The sequence below is a fragment of the Siphateles boraxobius genome, unplaced genomic scaffold, assembly GCF_051911475.1.
Source record: "Siphateles boraxobius isolate OS27281-9 unplaced genomic scaffold, OSU_SipBor_1 8, whole genome shotgun sequence".
NCBI lineage: Eukaryota > Metazoa > Chordata > Actinopteri > Cypriniformes > Leuciscidae > Siphateles > Siphateles boraxobius.
In genome coordinates this window covers 38,758,604-38,783,601 of record NW_027509208.1, presented here as the reverse complement: position 1 = coordinate 38,783,601, position 24,998 = coordinate 38,758,604, and the positions used below count along the sequence as shown (strand labels likewise).

General features: G+C 37.6%; 2 protein-coding genes across 3 annotated transcripts in view; one reads left to right on the top strand and one right to left on the bottom strand.

Moving 5' to 3' along the window:
* Positions 1-9,885, top strand: part of dnmt3aa (DNA (cytosine-5-)-methyltransferase 3 alpha a) — a 62,696-nt gene extending 52,811 nt beyond the window's left edge. Inside the window, exons 20-24 of one of the 2 annotated variants that reach the window (XM_077220647.1) lie at positions 1,493-1,578; positions 1,666-1,735; positions 2,060-2,197; positions 2,523-2,641; positions 3,642-9,885. In XM_077220647.1, the coding sequence (XP_077076762.1) occupies positions 1,493-1,578; positions 1,666-1,735; positions 2,060-2,197; positions 2,523-2,641; positions 3,642-3,783 (555 nt within the window). In that variant the 3' untranslated portion in view covers positions 3,784-9,885. The remainder of the gene's footprint in view (positions 1-1,492; positions 1,579-1,665; positions 1,736-2,059; positions 2,198-2,522; positions 2,642-3,641) is intronic. The other variant, XM_077220648.1, reaches the window with a different exon arrangement.
* Positions 9,886-12,513: 2,628 nt separating this feature from the next.
* gnpat2 (glyceronephosphate O-acyltransferase 2) lies at positions 12,514-24,740 on the bottom strand. The gene is made up of 16 exons (XM_077220651.1): positions 24,608-24,740; positions 21,988-22,179; positions 21,720-21,896; positions 21,501-21,630; positions 21,054-21,181; positions 20,696-20,771; positions 20,461-20,612; positions 20,243-20,373; positions 17,463-17,686; positions 15,790-16,038; positions 14,353-14,432; positions 14,143-14,283; positions 13,398-13,497; positions 13,215-13,308; positions 13,046-13,107; positions 12,514-12,923 (listed from the first exon to the last, which is right to left on the bottom strand). The coding sequence occupies exons 1-16, from the start codon at positions 24,662-24,664 to the stop codon at positions 12,880-12,882; spliced, it is 2,037 nt and encodes a 678-aa protein (XP_077076766.1). The 5' UTR covers positions 24,665-24,740; the 3' UTR covers positions 12,514-12,879.
* Between the last annotated feature and the right edge of the window lie 258 nt (positions 24,741-24,998).

Sequence of the window (24,998 nt, the reverse complement as noted above, 5' to 3'; positions counted from 1 at the left end):
TCGTGTGTACGGCCAATCCGTATATTTTGTGAAACGATGATGTCATCACCCCACGTGTCGACAAGTCAGACGCACTAAAACAGCAACAACAACTGCGACTACTTGCTTGAGTTCATGCTTCAGAAGCTACTGAGCCTCTTTTATTTATTTCTTTATTATTTAGGCCTACTTTAATGTATTTTTATTTTATTTCTTTATTTTACTTCTTTATTTATTTATATTTCTTTCTTATAGTATGATGCTTATATTTTGTCTGATTAAGACATTTCGTATTTTGTAGGGATGGCCATTTCAAGCAAAAATAATATTCGACGATCGCTGGGAATTATTTTAATATTATTAAAAAAACGCACCTCTGCCCCTCATACTCACGGGTAACACGGCGTTCGCTCCGACACTAAATTTCTCTTTACTGTAGGCCTACATGTTGTAGCCATTAAAGAACAGTTAGTTTCATATTTATGTTTAAATATTATGTTATTTTTTTCCATTTCATATATGTTGATTATATGAAAAGTGAACAGCGTGAGTAGCCTAATCATAAGATGCGCAATATCGAGACACACATTTTGATCACTTCATTAAGATGTGTTTCATATAAAGCCTTTCTTTAAAGTGAATTTCGTTTTGTATAAATTGTATCTTAATTTTAATCAATGTTTCATCAACCAATTGCCTGGATTTAATAAAAAAGAAGCAAATATAGCAGACAATAGTCATCAGGACACGGAGGCGCCGACGCGATAAAACTTGCATTGCACGTGAACTGGAGCTTGTTTCATAAATGAACAGAAACTCAGAAATATATCTAAGCTTGAAATGTCTACTTTTAAACAAAACAATTCAAAACGAAAAGAAACAGACAACTCTCTTATAATCCGTATGAAGTGTGCATTTATCTCTATAGGCACCTTCACAATACTGCGAAGGTGGCGAGTCAGCATCGTCACAAAAACACTAGTTTATTAATAAACAATTAAAATGTCTCCTTGCTATATTTGACACATTCATAATGATTAGGCTATTTGCCGGTTCTTTGTGGCAAGCTTTATGCTTTAGCTAACTAATCGAATATCGTGACTCATCCCTATTTTGTACCAGGCCATTTATGGTTTTTCATATTGTTCAATAAAGTTCTTGGTAAAAAAAGAAAAGATGCTACTGTGCCTAATATTACATACTGTATATTATTGTATACAGCGCACAAGGTTTATGCGCAAGTCTTCTTCTCTGTTTTTAATGTATCTGTGTCAGAAATACAGCACCTCATACTGGTCCGGCATGTATACTACATCGGTTTCAGTTGGTTTCAGTGGTTTCGTGTGTGCGCAGATATTTCTTGAGACGGCGCCGTGTTTACGTTTTTTTTTAGAACGAGGAATAAAAAGATCGGATAGGGAAAGCTCTGACTTCGTGTGGACGTGGCCTTAGTAAAGAATGCATGTACTTTTCTGAAATTCCTCATATAAAATATATATCTCTGTTCTTCCAGTGTAATCCAGTAATGATCGACGCTAAGGAGGTGTCGGCCGCACACAGAGCTCGATACTTCTGGGGAAACTTACCTGGAATGAACCGGTACATCTACAATACGTGTATGATTAGCTGTTATTGGTAGTGTTTAAACGAAAAAGAATATCAGAAGAAACTTTCTCTCTCCTTCAGGCCACTGACTGCCATGGTAAATGATAAACTCGACCTGCAAGACTGTCTGGAACATGGACGCACAGCTAAGGTGTGTGTATTCAGTTTGTTTGTTTTAATATAGCCAAGTCACCTTTATACAATACAGATTGTTTCAAAGCAGCTTTACAGAGATAACAGGAAACAGCCAAGTTCATTTCGGCTGAACAGCAGCTCTAGAAGAAAATAGTCATTGTTCAGCTGAAGTCAGTTCAGTGTTGATTCACTTTGATTTTTAAGATCATTAATTATTAAATGAGTTCATTTCATCTATAAAGCAGTTATGCAGAAAACAGAGATGTCATCGTCCAGCTCAGTTCAGTTCTCATACAGCAGCGTCAGTACAGTCAGATCAATAATATTGTTGAATATTAAGTGTCCCCAACTAAGCCAGCCAGAGGCGACAGTGGCAAGGAACCCAAACTCCCATCAGGTGACAGAATGGAGACAAAACCTTGGGAGAAACCAGGCTCGGTCGGAGGGCCAATTCTCCTCTGGCCAACGAACAAACACGGTGTGATTATGATTATTATACATGAAACAATCATGATTTCAATATGAATTGTTCAGGATAGTTTTTAACTATTCAAATCATTTGTTTTCAAATTATTATTGACTTTATCCAGACATGATTTCACATGGAGGGCTTGTTTAAGGTACAAATATTTCAGATTGACGCACCTAAAGGTCGCGTAAAAACAAAGCAGACAGTGATTGGTTATTGTCTATGTCAATCAGACATTCTCTTCTCCTGGAAGTGGGTTGTTCTTGGCCCGTGACACTAGTTTTGGGTGGCCAACAGGGAAGTGATTTACTCTTGTAATGGCTTTGTTTTTCAGTTCGGCAAAGTGCGAACCATCACGACCCGTTCCAACTCAATAAAACAAGGAAAAGACCAGCACTACCCCGTCTATATGAACAATAAAGAGGATATCCTGTGGTGCACAGAGATGGAGAGGTGAGGGCCGTCACATGATCTGTGCTTCCAATATGATTTCATCCTAAAGTCGAAAGGAAAAATAAAGCATATTTCAATTAGGAGATTTTTTACAGCGTGACATTATTTTCATGACACTTATGCATACTTTTCCTAAATTCTCGTATCCATCCTTTTAAATTGTAGAATACTTCAACAAATAAAAGACAGTATTTTATTTATTAAGTATTGTAAGTTAATAATAATAAAAAATGTAATTGAACAATACTAAAAAAAAAACTACTGTATAACTTTTGATAATAATGTGGAATTTTCATTTTACATTTTTATCATTTTAGTAGATTTAATCATTTAAATAATTTGTAATTTAATAATAAAATTCATATAAAATTTAATAATGATGGTAGTAATAATAATAGGAATAAACAAAGTACGTCTTGTGTAAGTGTGCATTTTGGAGTCACAGTGCATAAATTTATATCAATATGATTTTTTTTTAAGAAATACATTTCTTTAGCAAGGACACATTAGATACATGACAGTAAAGACATTTCTAATGTTAAAAAAAGATTTCAGTTTCAAATAAATGTTTCTTTTGAACATTCTATTTATCATAGAATCCTGAAAAAAACTCTACATTTATAAAATGAATTTCATAAATCATTTTAGCTTTGTTGTACTCTTTTATTTGTTGTTAATGATAAAAAATTAAATGTATTACAATAATCAAGTAAAAAAACAACAGCTCTATTACACTTTTAATGAGAAATAAAATAATTTTAGTAATTTTAATAATGAATCATTTAATAATAAAATGAATATAAAATACAATAAATGGCATAATAATAATGCAAAAATGTGCTTAATTGCCCTAAAATAAGAATATAATGATCTAATTACTCTATATAAAAATAATATGATTATAAAATAATATATAGTTAAAAGTCATAAAAATGTCACAATACAAAAAATTTTAATAGGCTTAATTTGTGGGTAAAATCCACTGCTTTGTTCATTTCAGAGTGTTTGGCTTCCCTGTCCATTACACTGACGTGTCCAACATGAGTCGACTCGCCAGGCAAAGGCTTCTGGGAAGGTCATGGAGCGTGCCTGTGATCCGCCACCTCTTCGCTCCGCTGAAGGAATACTTCGCCTGTTTCTGAAGCTCCGCCCACCACACGTCATGATGGCGTCGTGACGTCTCTCTTCTTCCTTTCCTTTCCAATAAGCTCCACCTTCTTGTGTTCTTCATGTTTGCTCGTGGCCTGTGAACGGCTGGTGCTATCCTAAGATTAATATTCAACCCAATAGACAGCCACATTTCACATATTTATTTGAAAACACAATTTCACATTTTTGATTTTCTTGTATTTTATTGTCCGACGTTTTCTTCTTTTTTGTCATGTTTCAACTGTGACAACTCTTTCTCTCTCACACAACTGACAGAGACAAAATGTGAGTGAGTTTGCAAGTGTATGTTTGTCCGAGCGTGAAAATATAGAGCACAAACCGCTGGTTAACTAGTGTGAAACAGAAGCAGACGCTCTCTGAATGCACGAACCGGGCGAGTCCTGTTCCCCTAACCCTAATCTGATGTTGCAGCGTGAACTAACTAGGAAAGATGTGGCAACTTTCAAGCGTCGAGTCTTTGTTCTGTCCAGACTGGAAGCGAAATGCTGCAGTGATACATATTTGATGTTTTATATATCTCACGGAAAATATGTGCAGGTCATGTTTCTCCCCAATATCAAAAAGAAAAAAATTGAAATGATATACTGCATCACGATTTATGATAATTAGACCTAGCCTTTCACAGTTGATGAGGAGAGCCAAGGAGCATAATTTCTGTTTTAGAGCCATTTAAAGACAGAAAATTATTAGACATCCAAATCTTGATCTCAGCAATACAGTTGCACAATGTCCACTTGCTGACCATATATATCCATTGCTAGAATGGATATAAATCTGCGTATCATCAGCATAAAAGTGATAGTTAATCTTAATAGTTGACCAAGTGGATAGATATACATACTAAAAAGTAAGGGACCCAATACTGACCCCTGTGGGACTCAAGTATGAACAGAACCAACTTTGGACCTATAGCCGCCCATAAAAATAAAAAAATAAGACTTGAACCAGCCAAGAACTGTCTCTGACAAACCAAATACTTTTTCAAGACGATTAAGTAACAGTGCATGGTCAATAGTGTCAAAGGCTGAACTAAGAGAATAAGAAAGGACATGGAGGCGGAGGCTATTAGTAAGTCATTAGTGACTTTAACCAATGCAGTCTCAGTGCTGTGTAATTTCCCAAAACCAGATGGATGAGGCTCAAATAGATTATTTTCAATTAAGTGTTTGTTTAATTGGGCCGCAACCACACCCTCCAATGTGTTGCTATAAAAAAAATATTAAATACAATTTTAGTTTTTTGGACAATTTTACCTCAGACATATTTACATGAGATTGATTAAGCAGTGCTGCATATTATTTCTACCAGTACATGTATAGAAATCAGGCGAATCGCTGCTAGTTTGGACAAAGTGTCATATTAACATTATCATTCGACGCTTCATCATATCATGCCTGGTTAGGACACGTGTAACATCTACACAAACATAATTTTCACGCATAAACACACTTTTCCTGTGAGAGAGAAGGTGTGCTTGAAGAATCAACAATACACTGTTTACAGGTTACGCTCTTAATATGGTACTACTAAACTACAGTACTATTCACACACAACTCCACTAACTCAACTATGGTGCTCTCTCTCTCTCTCTCTCTCTGTGTCTCCCTGTCTCTCTCTCAGCAATACAAACGCAGCACACAGTCCCGTATGATGCCTTTCTGCTGGAGCCTATAGGGCACATACAGTGAGAGAGCTGTGTCACATCTCACACACACACACACACACACACACACACACACACGCATGCATGCTGATAGCTGTTACACACTCAGACACATTAATGTAGAAGGATAGTTCAAAATTATATTACTCACCCTCACCGAAGAGAGAAATTCGTACAGTCTTGTAATGACACGAGGGTGAGTAAAGATGACAGTTTCTTACTCCTTTGTGAGAGAAAGTTTATTCACTATTTTTCTGTTGTCTGATGCAATATTCCGCCAGCAGACAGAAGCTGAACTTCCGCATGGACTTATTTGCATCCGATTCTGCCAGATCTTGCCGTTTTCACTCAGCACGTGTCCAGACACCACCACTCTTACTGTGTCCAGTGTTTGTGTGTTCAGTCAGGTATCAGGGATGTTGTGTAGTTTTAGCTCCTGCGTGTGTTTTGGTGCAGGAACTCCATGGTGCAGTTTCATGGTGCTTCGTTCTCACTCTCTCCGGACTTGCTCCCGGTTCAGCTCGGCTACGTTCACATCGCAGTTGCATGTTTTTGAAGGTAGTGTGAGTTCAACTTCCAACTTTTTTTTTTTTTGCACTGTGATTTCAGTGTGAACAGACTGGTTCATGCAATTTTCAACAAATACCACTGTTCAAAAGTTTGGGGTGTGTAAGTTTTTTTGTTTGTTTTTTATAAGTAAATGAATACTTTTATTCAGCAAGGACGCATTTAATAGGTGAATAGTGACAGTAAAGACGTTTGTAATGTTACAAAAGATTCTATTTCAAATAAACGCCGTTCTTTTGAACGTTCTATTCATCAAGGAAATTCTGGAAAAGAATTCATCACGGTTTCCACAAAAATATGAAGCAGCACAACTCGGCATAATCAGAAATGTTTCTTGAGCAACAAATCAGCATACAAAAATGATTTCTGAAGGGTCATGTGACACTGAAGACTAGAGTGATGATGCTGACATTTCAGGAACAAATTACATTTTAAAACATATTCTAATAAAAAACAGTTCTTTTAAATTGTAATATTTCACAATATTAGTTTCGTATTGTCTTTTCGATCAAATAAAATAAGCCAGACTTCCCTCAAAATTTTAAATGGTAGTGTAGTTGCTTAATTTAAATAGCCATAAATAAAATGATTTGTAAATTCTACTATATAATGTGTTAAAAAGGAAATTTTTAATATTTACAATATTACAATAATTCAATCTTTTTTTTAATAAAATACAGTGGGGTCTTAAAGTCTGAGGCCAAATTGGATTCATATTGTAATTTAAACATTTAGGATTTCAAATATTGACAAAATGAATGATCAAAAAATGTATCGATTCTGAATCAAGCTCTTGCGGTGTGAACGTAGCCTCTCTCGTGCTGAACTGCGTACGGATCAGCCCACGTGCTCATCTACAGGCTGACTAGCATTGTGGTTCTACCGTTCTGGTTTTTGATAGTCTGATACATTCAGTGCTCCTTGCTCGGGATTCTGGGAAAGTGGCCCATCTGTGAGATGTCATAAAAGCTGGTCACTTGGTGCTCCCAGAATCCAGAGTCCTATTCTGGTGCAATCTGAGAGTTCACACACTTGGATTACGTGCAAACTGGATTACTGTACAACTCTACTACGTGTGCTGTTTTATAATCCTGTTTCAGATCTGAAGTAAACAGGACTCTGGTGCTCACAGAGATGTGCTTCGAAATTTTGTACGAATTTGATTAATTACATTGGCCCTCGCTGGAGGGTAGAGTTTATACAGATCACATTTCAACCCGGAAAGGAAACTTTTTTGGTTTCTCTAATACAACTAGCACATTAGACTACTTGTTAATTGAGGGTTGCTCATTTCTTTGAACTTTTGGCTGACATGTTAAAAGCAAGTCAACCAACTCATTAACGTTACTGTTTTATGTTTTGCAGTTTAAATTCAGATTCAAACCTGAATGGTTATGTCACAGTTGATGTTGAAATATGCTTATGGCCCACAGGTTATAGTAAACTTCTGCTTTAGCTCATGCTCCGAAACCGATCGTAAAGGAAAACATCCTGCCATTTAAGACGTTTGAAGATATTGGATTGTTGTTTGATGATTATAATAATTCACTTTGGGCAAATGTGATTCAAAACACTTTATTTCAGTCCATTTTTGTCGTAACTTAAGAGAATAAGTGTCTAGTAGGCTACTCTCCTTTTACCATGTTTAAATACAAAAAAATTTGGCTTATTCTGTCTAGAAATGCTTTTCTACAGACAGCATTTCTGTGACCGGCAGGTTTTAAAGACGAATTTCATCCCAACCCCCTTTAAACCATTTTCTGACATATTTTGCTCCAATATCATTTAGCGTGTGTTCACACTCGGTTTTCTTCGTCCAAAAGAGAAAATACCCAACATCATGACTACGACGAGAAAAAAAGACATGCTTGACCATTCTGTCCTTTTTAGGGTCACATCTTGTGAGATGTCCAGTTTTGGGTTCGTTTACATGTCTTCGGTCCATGTTGTGTTCATATTTCAGTCGAACCGCACCAGAGTTTGTTTGGAAGCGGATCGAGTCGCATCTTTTCAGCGTCTCGGTCCGCTTGTTTGGTGCTTCAGGTGGCAGCGTTCACACTTACTCAAATTAACCGCACTAACAGCAATCGCATCAGGGTTCGTTTAAATCGAACCAAACTTAACAAGTGTGAGAGTTTTAAGAGTTCAAGACGATGAAAGCGAACATCTAAAATGCAGGATGTTCTCCTTTAAACGTTCGCTTGGTAGGATCCAACTCCTTTAGCAGGATCTTTGTGGCACTGTGCTGGGTCGAACCGCTCGTAGCCTTAGAGTCTGTTTGTGTTCGTTTGGTGAAGGCTGGTGAATCTCGTAACGCAACGTGAGGTTTGATCGTTATTAGTCGAGACTTCAGTGGTAAATGAATTGTACATAGATAAGTTTGCCTCTTTTTTAGAAATTGAATACATTTTGTGTGCTTTTGAGTGTTTTTAAATTCTTTTAGAGTAATTCTGCCGTGATTATTGGCTAGTGTATGATTATGCATGGCTGTTATAATAAAGGGGTGGAGCTGTGAGTCAGAGATGGCCGTGTCTAATAAATGCAGTGACCAGAGAATTCTTTTCTATTTATGAACCCGTGTGGGGAAGATGATTGACAGGTGATGCGTTCGAGAGACGACCAGTGAGCCTGTTGTCAGCTTTAAAGAAGGCGGGGCTCTTGCGTGACGTTATTTTAGAAATAATATTTCGAAGAGAGACCGTGCGGAGGGTTGTTTCAAAAAGGTGCTATACATTATTCTTAAATGGTAATCTAGAAAAGAATGACGTGAACCTATATCGTTGAGAAGTGACTTGGTCTTGACAATGACTGTTTTTATGTTGTGTAGTCTTGAAAAAGCACTATTATTTTACTCTTTTATGAATATATTAACAAAAGGCATTTTAACTTTGTACTTGATGAAAATGTAAAAGTAAAAAAGTAAGACGAATAAAAATGTACAGATTCATGTGTTTTAGGCTAGACATTACTGTAGTATGTGCCTCTCAGTAAAAAAACATTCATTCATACTGTATTCACATGCTGCCTTCAGGTCACGTAGGAACGATCGTATTTACGAGTCGAATGCCGTCAAATTACCGGTGGGAAACTGGATTTTTATGTCAGTTAATCAATCTTATTGGTCATGATTTGGTTTTCATTGCTATTGTTAACCACATTTAGTCCAATTAACTGAACTGTCGAAGAAAACTAGCCATTAAATGTGTTGGTTTATGGGGAAACAAAATCCAATTTTACATCATTCCCCGCACTTAGGCTAATGCACATCTTTTACTCTTCATTTTCTGCTAAAAAGCTTCTTGTGTTTGTCAGGAAGTTAAATATGAAATACATTTTATTCCGATCACTTAAAAGCATTTCAAATTGACTTTCGAACTTGTAAGTAGGAGCTTCCCCGGAAGACTTAAAGGCAGCATCACTGTACACTGTTACCTAACTGCTTGGAAGTGATGGCAAAACTACATTACCCAACATTCCCTTCTACAATCTCCCTACATGTACTATTGCTAAGGTCAGACTATAATGTTATTTTTTATAATTGTTGTTGCCTCAATATTTATTGCCCTACAGCCTCATCCATCTGATCAGTCCACAGGTCTCTCTCTCTCTTTTTCTTCCTTTCTTCATCCGCTGTAACACTCGTTTAGCCTCACTCTCCCTCTCTCTCTCGGTGTGGCTGTAGTTCTGTTGTGTTTCGATGGTCTTTGGAGTGTTATAGTAGCAGCTCATCCTTCCATAATTCTCTCTGTACGCAGTGAAAGGAGAGACGGCCGGACAGCGGCTCTTTTCCTGTGCACTTGTGCTGGGGAACACTTGAATTAAATGTACTGTTTTTGTGCTAAAATCACGCTTGTCGTGTCTTTCTTATGGTGTGAGTGAAGATCATTAACATCACACTGATTAACTTGAAACAACTTAAGTTTGGTCAGGGATGTCACACTTAACTGTTTTTGGTCATATGTTATACATATATAACAAACATAATCTACACACTCAAGTATGTGTGCATATGTATGTTAATACCTTCCACGCCTCTATACGATTAATGCAGATGTGCAAGGAACAATAAAACCTATTTTAAAAGTGAAAGACTTTGCTAGATTGATGATGTTAATAATTGTGGGAATGCATATCACAGTCTTCAAAATGTGTCCATAACAACAGGGAATATTGTTTTATCAGTGACACTGGCAGTGCACTATATGGTAACAATAGCTGTCAGTGTGTTTACTATCACACAGCACTGTGACATTCACCTGCCTGAGGAACCTGTTTATCTTGAGTTTCGTTTCTCACAAACAGACCCAGACAGTCATTCCACATTCACGACTATTCGAGGATCACAGTCATCATCAAAATGTGGATGAGGATCCTGTTGGTGATTTGGATAATTTTTTTCGTGGATGGTAAACAATTTTAGACTCATATAACTAATAATGAGCAATAGGCCTACTTTGCTACAGTATTTATTTATTAAACGTTTGCTACAGTGTTTATTTAATAATCTTTGTTTTTGTTAGTTAATAAAAATACAACTTCATTTTAAATTCTAACTTAATGTTAGGTCCATTAAAAAATATTACTAAAATACAACTTTTGATTTTAATAATGCATTACTAGGCTAGATGTTGTAAATAACATTACCCAAGATGACTAAATTACTTACTTTTTTATTTTTATTGTTAGTTCTTGTTAATCAATGTAAACAACTGGAACCTTATTTGTAACTGAAATTGCATTTCTACCTTTCATAAGTACATAGTAATAGCTCTACTTATTAGGCCTATTAAACATTTTCGGTTATAAACTGTATTTTAAGGTGTCATTGTAATTCTATATTTAAGTACTGATTAATATTAATTTACTACATGTACTTACAGGTTTGGTTGAAGTAGATTAGTTGTATGTTTACTGTTATTATGTGGTAGGCTAAACGTGTAACAAGGGCACTGTAAAATAAAGTGAAACCACATTTTCTGATTTTTGTAACAGTATGGGATTTTTTCCCTATCATTCACAGGAAAAGCAATTAACGAGTGTCGTTTGTTTCTTCAAACTTTGGCTACCGCGACGTGTCAGCTGTACCTGGCGCTCTTGCCTCTACGTCATGCCGTTCAACACTTTGCCAAAGCTGCCTGGAATATTTTAATCGAGCCATGTGTTAATGACTCTGATAACATGTTATCGACTACCGACGATGAAGAGCGCCTATTGTACCTTTTGCCGTATTTAGGTAAAGCGGCAGTTCATTACCTGGAGGGAGTGTGTTTGCTGTGGGAGTCTCTCTCTCAGTTGCTGGCAGTCGTGTCGTCTGTGTGTGTCGCTGTCAGACACGTCCTGCAGGGGGCGCTGTTTCTCATCGTGTCCACAGCCCGCTGGCTGCAACAGATGGTGATTTTTAAAGGCGACGTGGATGAATGGGTGAAAGAGCAGAATCAACAGAGAGAGCAAATAGAGAAACAAAGAAGACAAGTGGAGGAATACCTACACGCTGTTGATCCATTAACAGGAAAATGGAGAAAAAAAAAAGGGAGGGGGAGGGGGCGGGCAAAAGTTGACAATTTCTTGAAAGGATAGTTCACTCAGAAATTTCGTTTCTGTCTTAATTTACTCACACTCGAGACATGTTTTTTTCTTCTTCTATGGGACATAAAAGCAATTTAAAATATAACCTATTTATTATCTGGATCAAACGATTCAGTGAAAAAAACCGTTAAATACAGTATGTTAAGTTGCAAGTTTTAATAAACTTATTTTAAAGGTGATGTAAACGATTTACTCGTTGCTATGGGTGGGACAAGACCCACCCACTTTTTAAGACCAATCATATTGGACCCACTCACTTTTACCGTCGTCAGTGAATATGTCTGTTAGCTTTTCAGAGCGCAGTCAGTCAAATCCATTCCACTTAAGGAATGCCCAAATAAAATCAACTCCATTTCTGCTGAATCATATATTTCTCAACGAGCCGCACTGAAGAAAATAACCGCCCGTTGTACCCTTCCAGTCAAATATTGCGTTGTAAACATCAATAACAGCTTTACATTGTCAATGCCTGGCAAATGACCATGCATGGTATCAGCAGCGGGATAATCCACGGATAGCTGTGCATTTAATGCACGACGTGAAGCGGAGTTTAGTTTACTTGTTTAATTAAAAGGCACCAGAATACATGAAATGGCATTTACTCCAGTACCATTTTTCTGGGGGAGGACCCACCCACTTTTTTTGCTTCCGACCCCCATGTGCTAACTATCTTCCTAGAGGTAGTACACCCAAACATTCTTTAAAATATCTTCATTTGTGTTCAACAGAAGAAACTTAAACAGGTTTGTAACAACATGAGGATGATTTTGATTTTTGGGTGAACTATCCCTTTAACATATCTGTGTTTAAACGATTTATGGTTGACTTTCCTTTGAAGATACTTCATTTCATGTTTCTTTGTGTTGCCTCAATCAACAAAGTAATGTACATTATCAAGTAATCAAGATTTTATTACAATTATATCATAGAAAAATATATTTAAAAAAATATTTCATTAATGCAATTATTTGATTATCAAATTGAAAAACATTAAATAGCTTGATAAACATACTTAAAAGATAAGAATATCTTAAAATGTATATTTTGCTGTTAAATACCATTATTGTCTGGATGATTTTCAGAAAATTAAATTATATGTATTTCCATAACAGTCCAAAATTGCTGAAGTTCTACATCTAGAGCTGCTACTGAAGGTTTACTCTGTGTTTGACACTAAAAACACATGATACTAATACTTATTAGCACTTCTACAATAAAAGATTCAAGAGTTGCTGTTGTCCGATTTTTCTCATCACAGTCTGGCATCTACACTGATTCGGGGGGTCCATCCACCATCTGTCATGATGAAGACAAAGTACAACACATTACACTACTCAACAGAGCAAATATACCCTTTAGTTTCCAACAAAACTATGCAAAACTTAAAGATTGTAGATCAGAACAAAAATCAATCTTACTCAGCATGTCCCATATTCTCTTCACTGCAGATTTATTCACTCTAAACTCATCCTGGTCGTCGCTGAAATACAAAGATGTCATTGTTATTAACTTAATTTCTGTGCTCATGAATCCATTTCATTTTAAAAGTTCATTTTTCATTTCTAGATGTGTGTTGTATGTGTTTACACTTTAGTTTTGGTCACAGCAGCCATCCTGAGCAAAGCTGAGAGAACGTTCCTCTGTAGGTCAGATGATAAACCCTCATACGACTGAACTTCACCTGAGACAGAGACGTAACTTTACCTGAGAGACTGTAACATAATCATCAAGGTTATTTCACTAAAGTCTTCAACTGAAAATGACCCACACCTGAAATAAGGAGCTTCATAATGAAACTGCGGATGCTGGTTGAAAACATCTTCTCTCTGAATGTCTGCGAGCTCTCTTCACACAGGTACCTAAACACCACCTAAACACACTCATATCAGTGCTGACGTGTTCAACACCCTGTTACTCACCAGTCGACATGGTGAACTGCCTGGACAATTGACCCTTCGCAGGGAGCTTGATTGACAGGTGATCTGACCAATCATACTTCGCCATCCGCCATTTTGTCCGACAAAGCAGTCAGGAGAGTTAGTAGATTAACATGGGAGGATTTGAACTTGAAAAACTGAATATAAACTGACGACTTTCCGCGGTTAAAAGAACTTTCCTTCTTATGTTCATTCATGTTTGTTTGATGCTATAAATGAACTAGAAGGAAGAGATGATCGGTTCACGAGCAGCTTTAACTGAGGCTCTACAGCGATCTGTCACGACACATTAAAGAGCCACAAAACGGTATTTATTGTTTAAATTTCTTTTTAAAATTGACCAAATTTGAAAGGTGAGACTTTGTTTAATATGTTTAATATCAAAAGTAACCGAAAAGTAACCTGGTCTGTCCTGTCTGTCAGCGTATTGTCAGTCTCCTCTCTGATCCGCGATGTATTTTTCACTGCGTGAGAACATGGTGTGTGCGTGAGAGCGGCGTAGCTTGTCGGACATAGCGACAGTAACTAAGGGGGGCGGGTCTTTGCGAAGGGTCAATTGTGTTGATGACTACAATCACCTGGTAACTCTCAATAAAAGGCTGCAGAATGGCTCTGAGGAAGACGATGGTTTCCTGGCCTTTGTCTCTCACATTGACCTTTCCATCTGAGCGGCTGATCACACCAGACTGCTGTAGCAAAAAGCAGCCCTCCTCATAGTCCTGAGAGAGAGGCAGATGTTTAGATGGATGTCCTGTGTTCAACAGCTTCATTCAGACAATCAGACTCACCTGAACCGCTTGACCAGGGATGAAGACAAACTCATTGGAAAAGAGCTCCAGAAGGAACTTAAAATGATGAAAGACGTCATCTGGAAAGGAAACAAAATGGTTAAGGATCAGTTCAGCTAAACATAACAATTCATCATTTATTCACCCTCATGTCGTTCTAAACCTGATTTCTTTCTTGTGTGGAACACAAAATACATGCTACTTTTTTCACAGTGAAAGTGAAGGGGAGAAAAAAAAGAGCCATAAAAGTCATGTTTTTGAGTCATATATTAGCTTTGTGTGAGTAACAGACTAATATTTAAAGCCCCACTAAAACACGCAGCATTATTCACTATGGTGACGTAATTGGCACTTAAACAGGAAGTCAGGGTAGGACATATCGATCAGCTCCTTCCCAATAGCGTTTCCTTTATATCACAGCTCGTCCAGAGCCGCTGAGCTCAGCAAAGCCTTATTTGACAGCTCTACAGTCCAATAGATTACCATTTTAGATTTAATATGAAACTGTTACTAAAGCAAAATAGTGAACATAGTCATGCTGAGGATGTGTAGTTTGAAAAGTGTTTAATTTTTGTTGGTGCATGCCTGGCATCGATGATGTCTCTTCTGCTTGACAGTGCTGTTTCTAATGCCGAGTCTAACCGTTTCTCCTCCTGATCTCCTCCATTGTTTTAAAATAGAGCATTCTGTCCCGAATTCAAATGCATCCGATAAGTGTTGTGATCTGCGCCGACTCGCACATATGATTCGCTGTGTATCGTGTTTCTGAACAGGAGCTAAGGCTGTTCACGTGACACTAACGTGAAACCAGACTTCATTCGCCCCGGAGGAAAGCATATTTACACTGTCTGAATTGTTCCCTTTTCCCAATATATTGCACCATATGTGCCATTCACCATGTAGAAAATAGTAACTGTGCACAAGTTACTGATTTCAGCCGCAGCTTCAGCATCTTTTTATAGTGTAGGGGCGGGACAATACTAGAGAGCATTTGATTGGACAGAAAATCAGCTAAGAAGCTGAAGTGCAAAGTGATGTCACCAAAACCTTTGATCCATATTGGCGGAAGTGAGAGACTGTAAGTTTTAAACGCTTTTATCTTCTAAATGTACATTTTGTCATTGTTTTGGAGCACACTAACTTATAGATAACCTTAAGGATAACATATTCATACTCAAAGCCAAAAAACCTTACATTTTAATTTCACGGAGACAGTAGTTTATTCACTGAAAATCATACCTTAGAAATTTGCATCGTTATATGAAATACATTTATTGTGCTTTTTTTTCATACATTTTAAAGCTTAAAGTTTGAAATCAGTTCTTGGAAATTCCTTAAAATATCAATGTTCCACAGAAAAAAACAATTTTTGCAATGAATAACATGAGGGTGAGTAAAATCTATGAAAACTTCCTGTGATAGTCTCATACTACTCACCTGACCTGCTGCTTACAGCTGTTGTGATAGCAACTGCCACCATAGCTGGCCGTGTGAATACATGTACTGCTTGATTCCTGTAGGAGGCGCACATGAGCACAGCAGCAGCACGTCTGAACACGCCCTCCTCTTGAATGACAGGTCCTGGGCCCGCCTCCTCCACTAAATAGACACGCCCCCTCTCACAGCGCACTACTGAGTGATGCAGGGTCATGCTCGATGACATCACATCAGAATCCAAAACATGCTCTTCAAAACAAAAAGATAGTATGAAATGGTATGTTTTTCCACTACACAGTTGCTAGGGTGTTGCTTGGGTGGTCAAGTCTGAAGCTTCCAAACTTTCCCATTAAAAATATTGATATGACAATAAAACCATTATTTTTGCTATGATTCTGAAGAAGTTATTATTGTAATTAACAGGGCTTAAACAAGCATCTTTTCTTTCCTCAAGACCAAACACACAAATTTAAGAACTTCTATCCTGTTTATCCTGTGTGATTGCTATAGGAACAGCCCTGAATCGGGGTTTTGTTGTTTTCTTTTGATCCCAGTCACATGTTTGGCTTTAGTCCCAGAATTAAAGAACCGTCCCAAGTTGTCCACAATACCTAAAAAAGCTAAACTAGTAAGAGAACCTTGGAAAGAGCTCATGCATATTCTAACCATACAGAAGAACAGAGCTCAAACTATATTGTGTAAGTGTTTTCTCTATGGACAGCATCTGCTGTTGAATTTATGGCAAAAAATAATCAAATTGTCCCACAGTTTGTAAAAAGCCAAAATTGGGTTTAGATTAATGTACTTACTGTACAATTGAAGTATATGGGGCATTCCAGAGGGTATATTGTTGTCCTCCATACAAATATGTGTGTTTTTGTGATGTAAAGTTGTCTAAAATATGCTTTAAGTATTGGGACAACTGTTTAAAACAGATGAAGTTTTATCATTAACATGGCCAGGAGATGAAATATGAGATATACTTTTGCAGCACACTAGTCTCACATGTTTATTTGTAATGTTTACTTTTGGCAGACTTCCCCTGTAAGTGACTTTTTTAAAAACCTGACAAATAAGCCAAAATTATTTTCTATGCTAATTGATTGCATGCCACAGAAGCTGCCTGTAGAATGTATCTGATGGCAATGAACAAACGATCTTCCTTTAAAGGAGCTGATTGTATGTTCTTGTAGTGGAAATTTTAATAGTGATTGATCCCAAACAGGTATCATAAGAGAAATAACCTATTCAATGTATAAAAGTATATGTGTGTACGTGCTTGTGCGTGACTTTTCAGGAACATATGGGACAGGACCTCTGACCTTAGGGACGGTCAGTTTCGGCCAGTTTATTTCAGTACCAGTTTGTGTCTTTAAGTAGAAACTGAACAGCAGTAAGGACCTTATCTGAGTGGGTGAAAGGTACAGCGGGTGAGGAGGAACCTTGAAACAGTATAAAGGCTGTCTCATATCTTCCTGTTGTGTGTCACTCTCTTGCACAGCGTAACTTCTGTGTACTAGACTGAACCTCTATTCTTGCAAGAATAAATACTTTTCTTTTTATTAATTTGACTCTGAGTGTCTCTTACGCAGTGATGATGTTTAACAGAATTTTTGCCACAACATTCTATTCAGGTTTTATTTATTGAATGTCATCTCTACATGTATCCTTACTGGGCCATCTGATGTGGGCTCCAAACTGCAGGGCGATTCTCCTCAGCCAGAGGGTTTTGTTGGTCAGCAGGTCCAAATCAATGCCCTGGAGGTTCTGGAGGAGAACCACGACCATCAGGTTCCAGGCGCTCAGTACCGCATTTCTCTCCTGCAAACGGATGATCATGTGGGCTAGACCAGATACAAACTCCTGTGTCTCCTTAGTGGGCTTCATGGGCAGGTCCCTGTTAATGAGAAAGAAGAAAAAAAAGAGTGAAGTGAAATACTGTATATCCCACAATGCAATGCAGTCCACTTGACCTTGCATTTACAATGTGGGGGCCTGAATAGCAACCATAATTTTTAAAAACATATTTCACAAGACTACCAAAAGTAAAGACATTTTTAGACAAAAATATGAATATAAAGCTTTTTTTATTTTTTTTATTTGATTTTCAATAAAAAAAATATATTTTTTATAAATTTATTATAATTCAGTGTAATTTTGTTGTTTTTATTTAATAATATTTAAAATGTAACTGCATTATTCATAATAAATACCCAAGCACTGATTTTAAGGGGTCATGACATGTTTTTTTTTTTTAATTCTTTTAAAATCTTCTTTTAGGTTTATTTATATTTACTGTATGCAGATTTTTTTTCTTTTTTTAATTCTCATTCTGACCCTCTGTCTGAAATGATCAATTTTTAAGGGGTGGCTCCTTTAAAGGTGCCTTGTGTCATGTCCGCCAAAAAACCAATTCATACTCCACATTCCATACCAGATGGGGGCAGTATACCTCCAGAAAGTGAGTTGGTCTACTCTAGAGTAACAAACGAGAAACGGCATAGTCTCTATGCTCCGCCCCTACCTTCACAACGACCCTAGAGCCATAGCCGAAGCCGAGCCAACTCCTAATAGAGGACGTTTTGACTCCAGAGGAACGTTGGTTGATGTCAAGTGATTTTTAAATATGACATCTTCAAGCTACTGAATTACATTAATTTGACAGACAGCATTCGCTGATGCTGACCAAGCTAGTGCCATTCAGAGCTGCCAACTCTCACGAATTCACCGTGAGACACACACAATTGACACTTTTCACACGCTCTCAGCCACGCCACACATCAATTTTGTCACGCACAGAAAAATCGCAAAGCAAAGAGGACACGGAGACCGACAGACAAGACAGAGCAGGTTAGTTATGATATAAAAAAATCTCAGCTCTCAGATTCTGTCAATTTTATTACGCAATTCAAACAATAAATACCGTTTTGGCGCTTGAAAATGTTACACGACAGATCCCTAGCGCACGTGAACCGATCATCTCTACTAGCTAATAGTAAAAAAACACGAACACTGTTGAAAGTTACAGTAGGCTACAACTTACCAAAATGTATTCCTCATACATAATATCGACCAATCATTTTTTTAAATCAGCGTGCAGAGGTCAATAACATAGCTGGAGAACAAATATGTCAGATTTACCTCAGGAAAGCAATTTAATAAACATAATATAATTAGCTAATGTTACATTTTATCATCAGCTTGGTAGATAACAGGTCAAAACTGGATCGGATCTGTGGGTAGAGCTAACTATCAAACACATCAGGTTCAAGTACGCCCACAAGCCGTGCAAGTTATTTGTGTATTGCAGTTTGGCTGGTGGTTATGTTGCCCGCATACCGCCTCCCATGGCCGAAACTGGTATTATGACACCTGTCGGGCCGTGGCTAGTAATTTAGCATGCTAATTCAGGTTGATATCTCTGCAGCACTAAAACTTGTCATTTTTTTAATGACATCATCGCCCTTATTTCTTCTCATTCTTTTGATGCGTGTAGCTCATTTTTTGGATATTTTTACCTCAATTCTTACACATGGCACCTTTAAGGCTTGTCAGTAAATGGTCACTGTTATGATTGGCTAACGTCATTGCATAGGAAACAGTATCAACACAAAGTAAGTGTTTTGAAAACATTATATAAAACTATAATTTACAGACAAAGCATTATGAAATTAGTGATGCAGCTGTTAGATCCAATACAGTCGGCTGCTTCAACTTTCAACAAGTTTCTTTGCTACTCTCCATTACTCTGTGCCGGGTTTACAAAACAATCCGTAATCAAATGCTCCAAACAAACATGTGATCCTCTTATGTGATTTGGGATGCCATTAGAATTAACCCATCCACTTGTTTCCGATGCTAGGATCCTTGTGAAGTCTGTAAAGAGACGCAAATGAGCTAATTTAAACTAGAAGTGTCAATGCGAATGTTCTTTCACTCTTGCATTTGTCCTGTTGTGACAGACTCAAGAGTGTGGAGTACATAAGAAACTGAACGTACATCTGTATATTGTATCCAGCGTAGATAGCGTCAGTCGTTGTCATCTATTTTCTTTTGACGCGACTCTCGCATCCGGTGTTGACAGGTGTCAGCCGTTAAGCAATTGAGCGCCGGTGGGCGGGGCCTATGGTGTGATGATGTATAGCTATTCACTGTTGTCTTGCTCTGGACGCAGGCATATGCAAATGCATTTGCCTGTGTGATGTCACAGATTACACAATATCTAAACAAACCGTTTTTGGAGCTTGATTAAATAAATGCTGTTTATAATGAGGAAATTTTAATCTATGAAACTTGCAGGAAGTTTTAATGAAACAAAGACCTCTTATATGTCAACTGCGCAGGGAAATTTTGATTCCTCATGTCATGATCTCTTTTAATAATTTATCACTGCATAATGCAGACTATTTAACATATTATTATTTTTTTTAATTGTCACGTGTGTATATATTACCTGGGTACCAGATTGTACTGCCTGCGGTTTATCTTTCCTTTGACCAGGTCTCTGACAGACACAGGGTTTCCAAAGCACACATGCATGCAGCCGTAATCCTCCTTCAGAACCGTCCTGGCTTTCAGCAAACCCTGCAGATCACAGCAAGAGCTCAGCACCAAGTTCATTCCTTCATATTTGGAAATGCATGAGACTTTGGCTCGCTTTAACAGCTGTACCCCTGTGGTCTCTCTTGGTTTAGGCACACCCAGCAGCTCATGAGCGAGAAGCGACTCCTCCAACACACGCTCGTAACTGATGCTGATGGGGACCAGACTGATGTCAAACACCTCTCCTTTAAAAAAGGGCTCCAACACCATGTGCATCATTCCTGTGCAGATGCAAACAGAACTCAAGGACCAAGAACATGAAGAGCCTCACATTTCCAACTTACTATCTTAAATGTAATCTTACCTAGTTTTGGTGTGAGAGATTTCAGCGTTCTACTCCGTAATCCTTCAACATAAAACTCTAATGGAGCATAACCTGTCTGTAGAAAAACTGCTACTGTAAGTATCAGTGTAACAAATACACTACCATTCAAAAGCTTGGGGTTCAGTACGATATTTTTAATAATATTTCACAATTTTACTGTTTATACTGTATTTTTGTTCAAATAAATTGAGCCTTGGTGAGCAAAAAAAGAGACTTCTGTTAAAATCATTCAAAATCTTTCCGGACCCTAAACTTTTGGAATGGTTGTGTACAATAATTTCTTTTAAAAAAAAAGGGGGGGGGGGGGGGAATAATAAAGCATGCACTAAATTCTCACCCGCACAATCGTTCTGACATACTCAGACAGCACCGCCCAGTACAGCTTGTCTGAGCCAATGGCACGACGGATAAAGAACGCGCCTGACCGTCGAAACATCTCACCAATCAGCTTCATCCCCATCAGAGCTGTTAGAGAAATAAAGGTGGAGATTTGGAAGATGGTGAGTAGAGAAATATTTTACTACCACCGCCTAAATACCTTAAAGTATGCCTAAAAGTTCTTAAATCCATCTTTAATGATGCACTATGACAGCATTTGACATGACAGCATTTAGTGGCCACTGTGAGGGGATTGCCCACCTTACAGCTTTAAGTGTTAGTCATTTCAAACATTTGTCTAAAATGTTGGCCATTATTTGGTGCACCTTTAAAATAAAAAAATATACATGATGTGACTGTGAGATTTGGCCACCAACAACTAAAACATAAATCTGTAGATACTTGCGAATTCCGGCTGCAATGACGGGCATAGAGAGGTCATAAGTGAACATGATGTAGGACAGAACAAGGAAGTCCATGTAGCTCCTGTGATTGGGCATTAGGATGACGGGATGCTCCTGAATGGCCTGTTGGAGCTAAATGATAACAGAAATCACATTTTTTAGTGAAGTTTTTTGTTTTTGTTTTATATAATTCATTTTTAAAAGGACAGGAAGACACTAACACGGGTGAGTCCATCCTCGTTGACATGTATAGAGCTGAACAAGGTTTTAACAACTTTGGTCATTGCGAAGGCCAGCAGTCGGATGAATCCCAGCTGAAGGTTTTGACTCATCTCGTCCAGTAACACAGACGCTTCCTCTTGAACTGCCTCACGCGGATCATCGCTCTCAACCACGATCTGGGAGTGTGAGCAAGAAACAGTGAACAAAAACTGCTATGACATCTTCCTTTAATAACTACTGTACTGTATCTCACTCTTTCTCTCTCACCTCCTGTATGACGTAGCTCAGGTACTGGGATTCAAGCACCATCCTGTTGAGAGCGGCAGCTGAAATGGGTGTGGCTCCACGGTATGGCTGAGGGTTAAAGGTCCGCAAGGCGTGGCTTAAGTCATTGCTCCGCCTCCTCTCCTCCAAAATGTCAAAGAAGCCATCAAGTTCTGCACTCAGTGCTTCAGCACTCTAATACACACAATATTGCTTGTTCAATCAACAACAAAAAATCAATATTGTATTTATATATTGTATTGTATATTGTATTTTGGTTACATTTAGGTTATGTGCAGTTTACGTACTTAAACGGCTAAGAATTAACATTATTTTGATAAAGATTACCTAAATGGAAGTAAACTGACTCGAAACATAAACAGAACGCCTTTTTTATATGAAGACAAAACCATTTGAATAAGAGTTTTCAAAAATGTTTGTGGGATGTTATTTGTCCACTTTTTTTTAACCCTTGTACATTGATTTTAAAAAGTTCCTCTGTGGTCCTTATAGGGGACAAAAATATCCATGTCTCCAAAACTCTTTGGAACAGACATGTAAAAAACAAAATTTAAAAAAGTTATAGAGGTTTAAGTTTATGACATTTATTTATGAACAATGTTTTATATAAAGCATATTGAACTCAAAAACTGCAAGAACATCAAAGCCATAAATCTAAACAAGTTGTTTTCCAAATTTGAGGTTCCAAAGATTGTTGTATCTCAAAAAACAATCTTTCAGTAAGATTTTGTTTTGGGCGCAGTACCAAATTTTCCCCATTAAATGCCAGCAAAGCTCCAGCAAATCAACCACACAGTGGTTGGATTTATGATTTGCAGAGTTTTTCCCACTCACCTTAGCACACATACTGGTTTACTATCTTTGTAAGGACTCTCCATGGACAATAGTTTTTATACTGTACAAACTGTATATTATCTCCCCTTACACTAACCCTAGCTATAAACCTACCAAACAACAACAACAAAAACTCATTCTGTATGATTTATAAGCTTGTTTCCTCACTGGACCTCAATTTAAGTCCCCACGGTGACACTAGTCCCCATGAGTCAGTATAGGTTTAATTGGAGACATTATTAAGGTCCTAAGTGTAGCTATTTTTGTGTACCAAGTGTAAAATAGATTAAAGGAAATGGGGGTTAAATAGTAAAATTTACAATAAAAATACACACGTGTGCTAAAATGTATGCAATTGGCATTAACACAGGCAAATGTTAACAATAAAACTGAAAAAAAAAAAGCGGCGCGAGCGCGCAGGGAACCTAACGTTAGATGGAGATGGAGCATTTTCTGGAGAACAGATTTTTTGAGGTAAACTACTTTTCCTTCACCACACAAATTATAAAAAATAACAATCTAAAAGCTGATAAAAGATTAACCTAAATTATAAAATGATATATTTTCAATTGAGAAAGGTTAATTATTTTTGAAGAAGCCAGTGCCGGCGGTATGGGGGGGGCATTAGGGGGCAATGCCCCCCCCCAAATGTATTTTATGCCCCCCCAAATTGAATTATGATATAATTTACAAAATAATATCAATTTAATTTAATTCACATTTCAGTGAGAAATAATAAAAATATATGTCTACAAACTGCTCATTTAGCTGAAAATATAATAAAGCCAACATAAAACCACAGTGTGGAGCTGTGAGGAAACCCCCCTGCCGCCCCCCTCAATCACTTGCACGTTAATACATGAATGAAATGACTTTCAGTTGGCGCGAGATTCCTGACTGCATTCAAAACAAAGCAAACAGATGAAAACTGATAAACTGTTTTGATAAAGGTAACTACATGATGCTTTTTTAATAGTAGGCTACTGTAAACGCTTATGTTGCAAAGCAGAATAAAGATGTGTAGCTTTTTTTTCTCTCTTCCGCCAGTGAGATAGCAGTTAAACTACTATCCTGTCAGTGAGAGACTGTGTGCATGTTCGTTAGCTTTGTTTATAATAAAGCTGTGGTCAGAGTCGGTCTTGCAATTTTTTTATAGGCCTATTTAACCCTTATTTAATCAAATTTCTTAAGAGTTGCACGTCTTGCAACAATGTGTAATGGTTTATGTGTTTATTGTATGGGTTGCATCACTTCATGGTAATAGCTAACAGAAAAGGCAGTAGCAATAATAAATATAGGATATCTGATATCCGAAAAAAAGTCCCCATACCTAGTGCCCACCCATCGAATATAAATGCCCCCCTGCTGAGCGCAGTCTGAAGCCGGCTCTGGAAGAAGCGCGTCTTGCGTCTTTTTTTTGTTGTTGTTTTTTTTTGTGCTAAGTTTAACCTAAGTCACTGTGTTGTTTTGTTGCTGGTTTTCCGTGTTTTTCAATAAGGAAAGCGAAACAAAAACCCTTTTCACACCGAGTTAATACAGCAAAGCCACAAAAACATAATTAGATGGCTATTATAATCACCGAAGCTATGTAACGTTAACGTTACACTCCAAGCATTCTTCGTTGATTATAGTGAGAGTGATAACGTTATAGTTTTGATGCGTTGTGTCGCTCTCAGTGTGTAACGTTACACGCCACGGCATTATAATGCACGTCAGGAGCAAATACATATGCAATGATAACTTAACAACAGACAGATCATGTTCATACCAATCGCTCCATGTCCCACACACAGAAGCAGGTGTTCTTCTCCCCCTCCTCTGACATCAGAGTCAGTCTGAACCATAGGGTCTGAACCCACCGAATGACACTCGGCCCGAAGCCCAGAACCAATGAGCGCGCGCACCGCGGGACCGCCTCCGGTCCCGTGACCCCTTACCCCCAATAATCTCCAGCTTTAAGCAGTCTCTCAAAGATAATCAGTTTTTATTACAGGTATGAACTTTTTTTAAAAAGATTTGAGTGAATGTTTGGAAGTTTTTTCCTAACTAATTTCAAATTCAAATGCTTAAAAATATAAAATAATAAATCAAAGTCTCAGAACATCTGCTTAAATGTTAAATCAAATGCTCGAATGATTAAATAATAAATCCAACTCTCA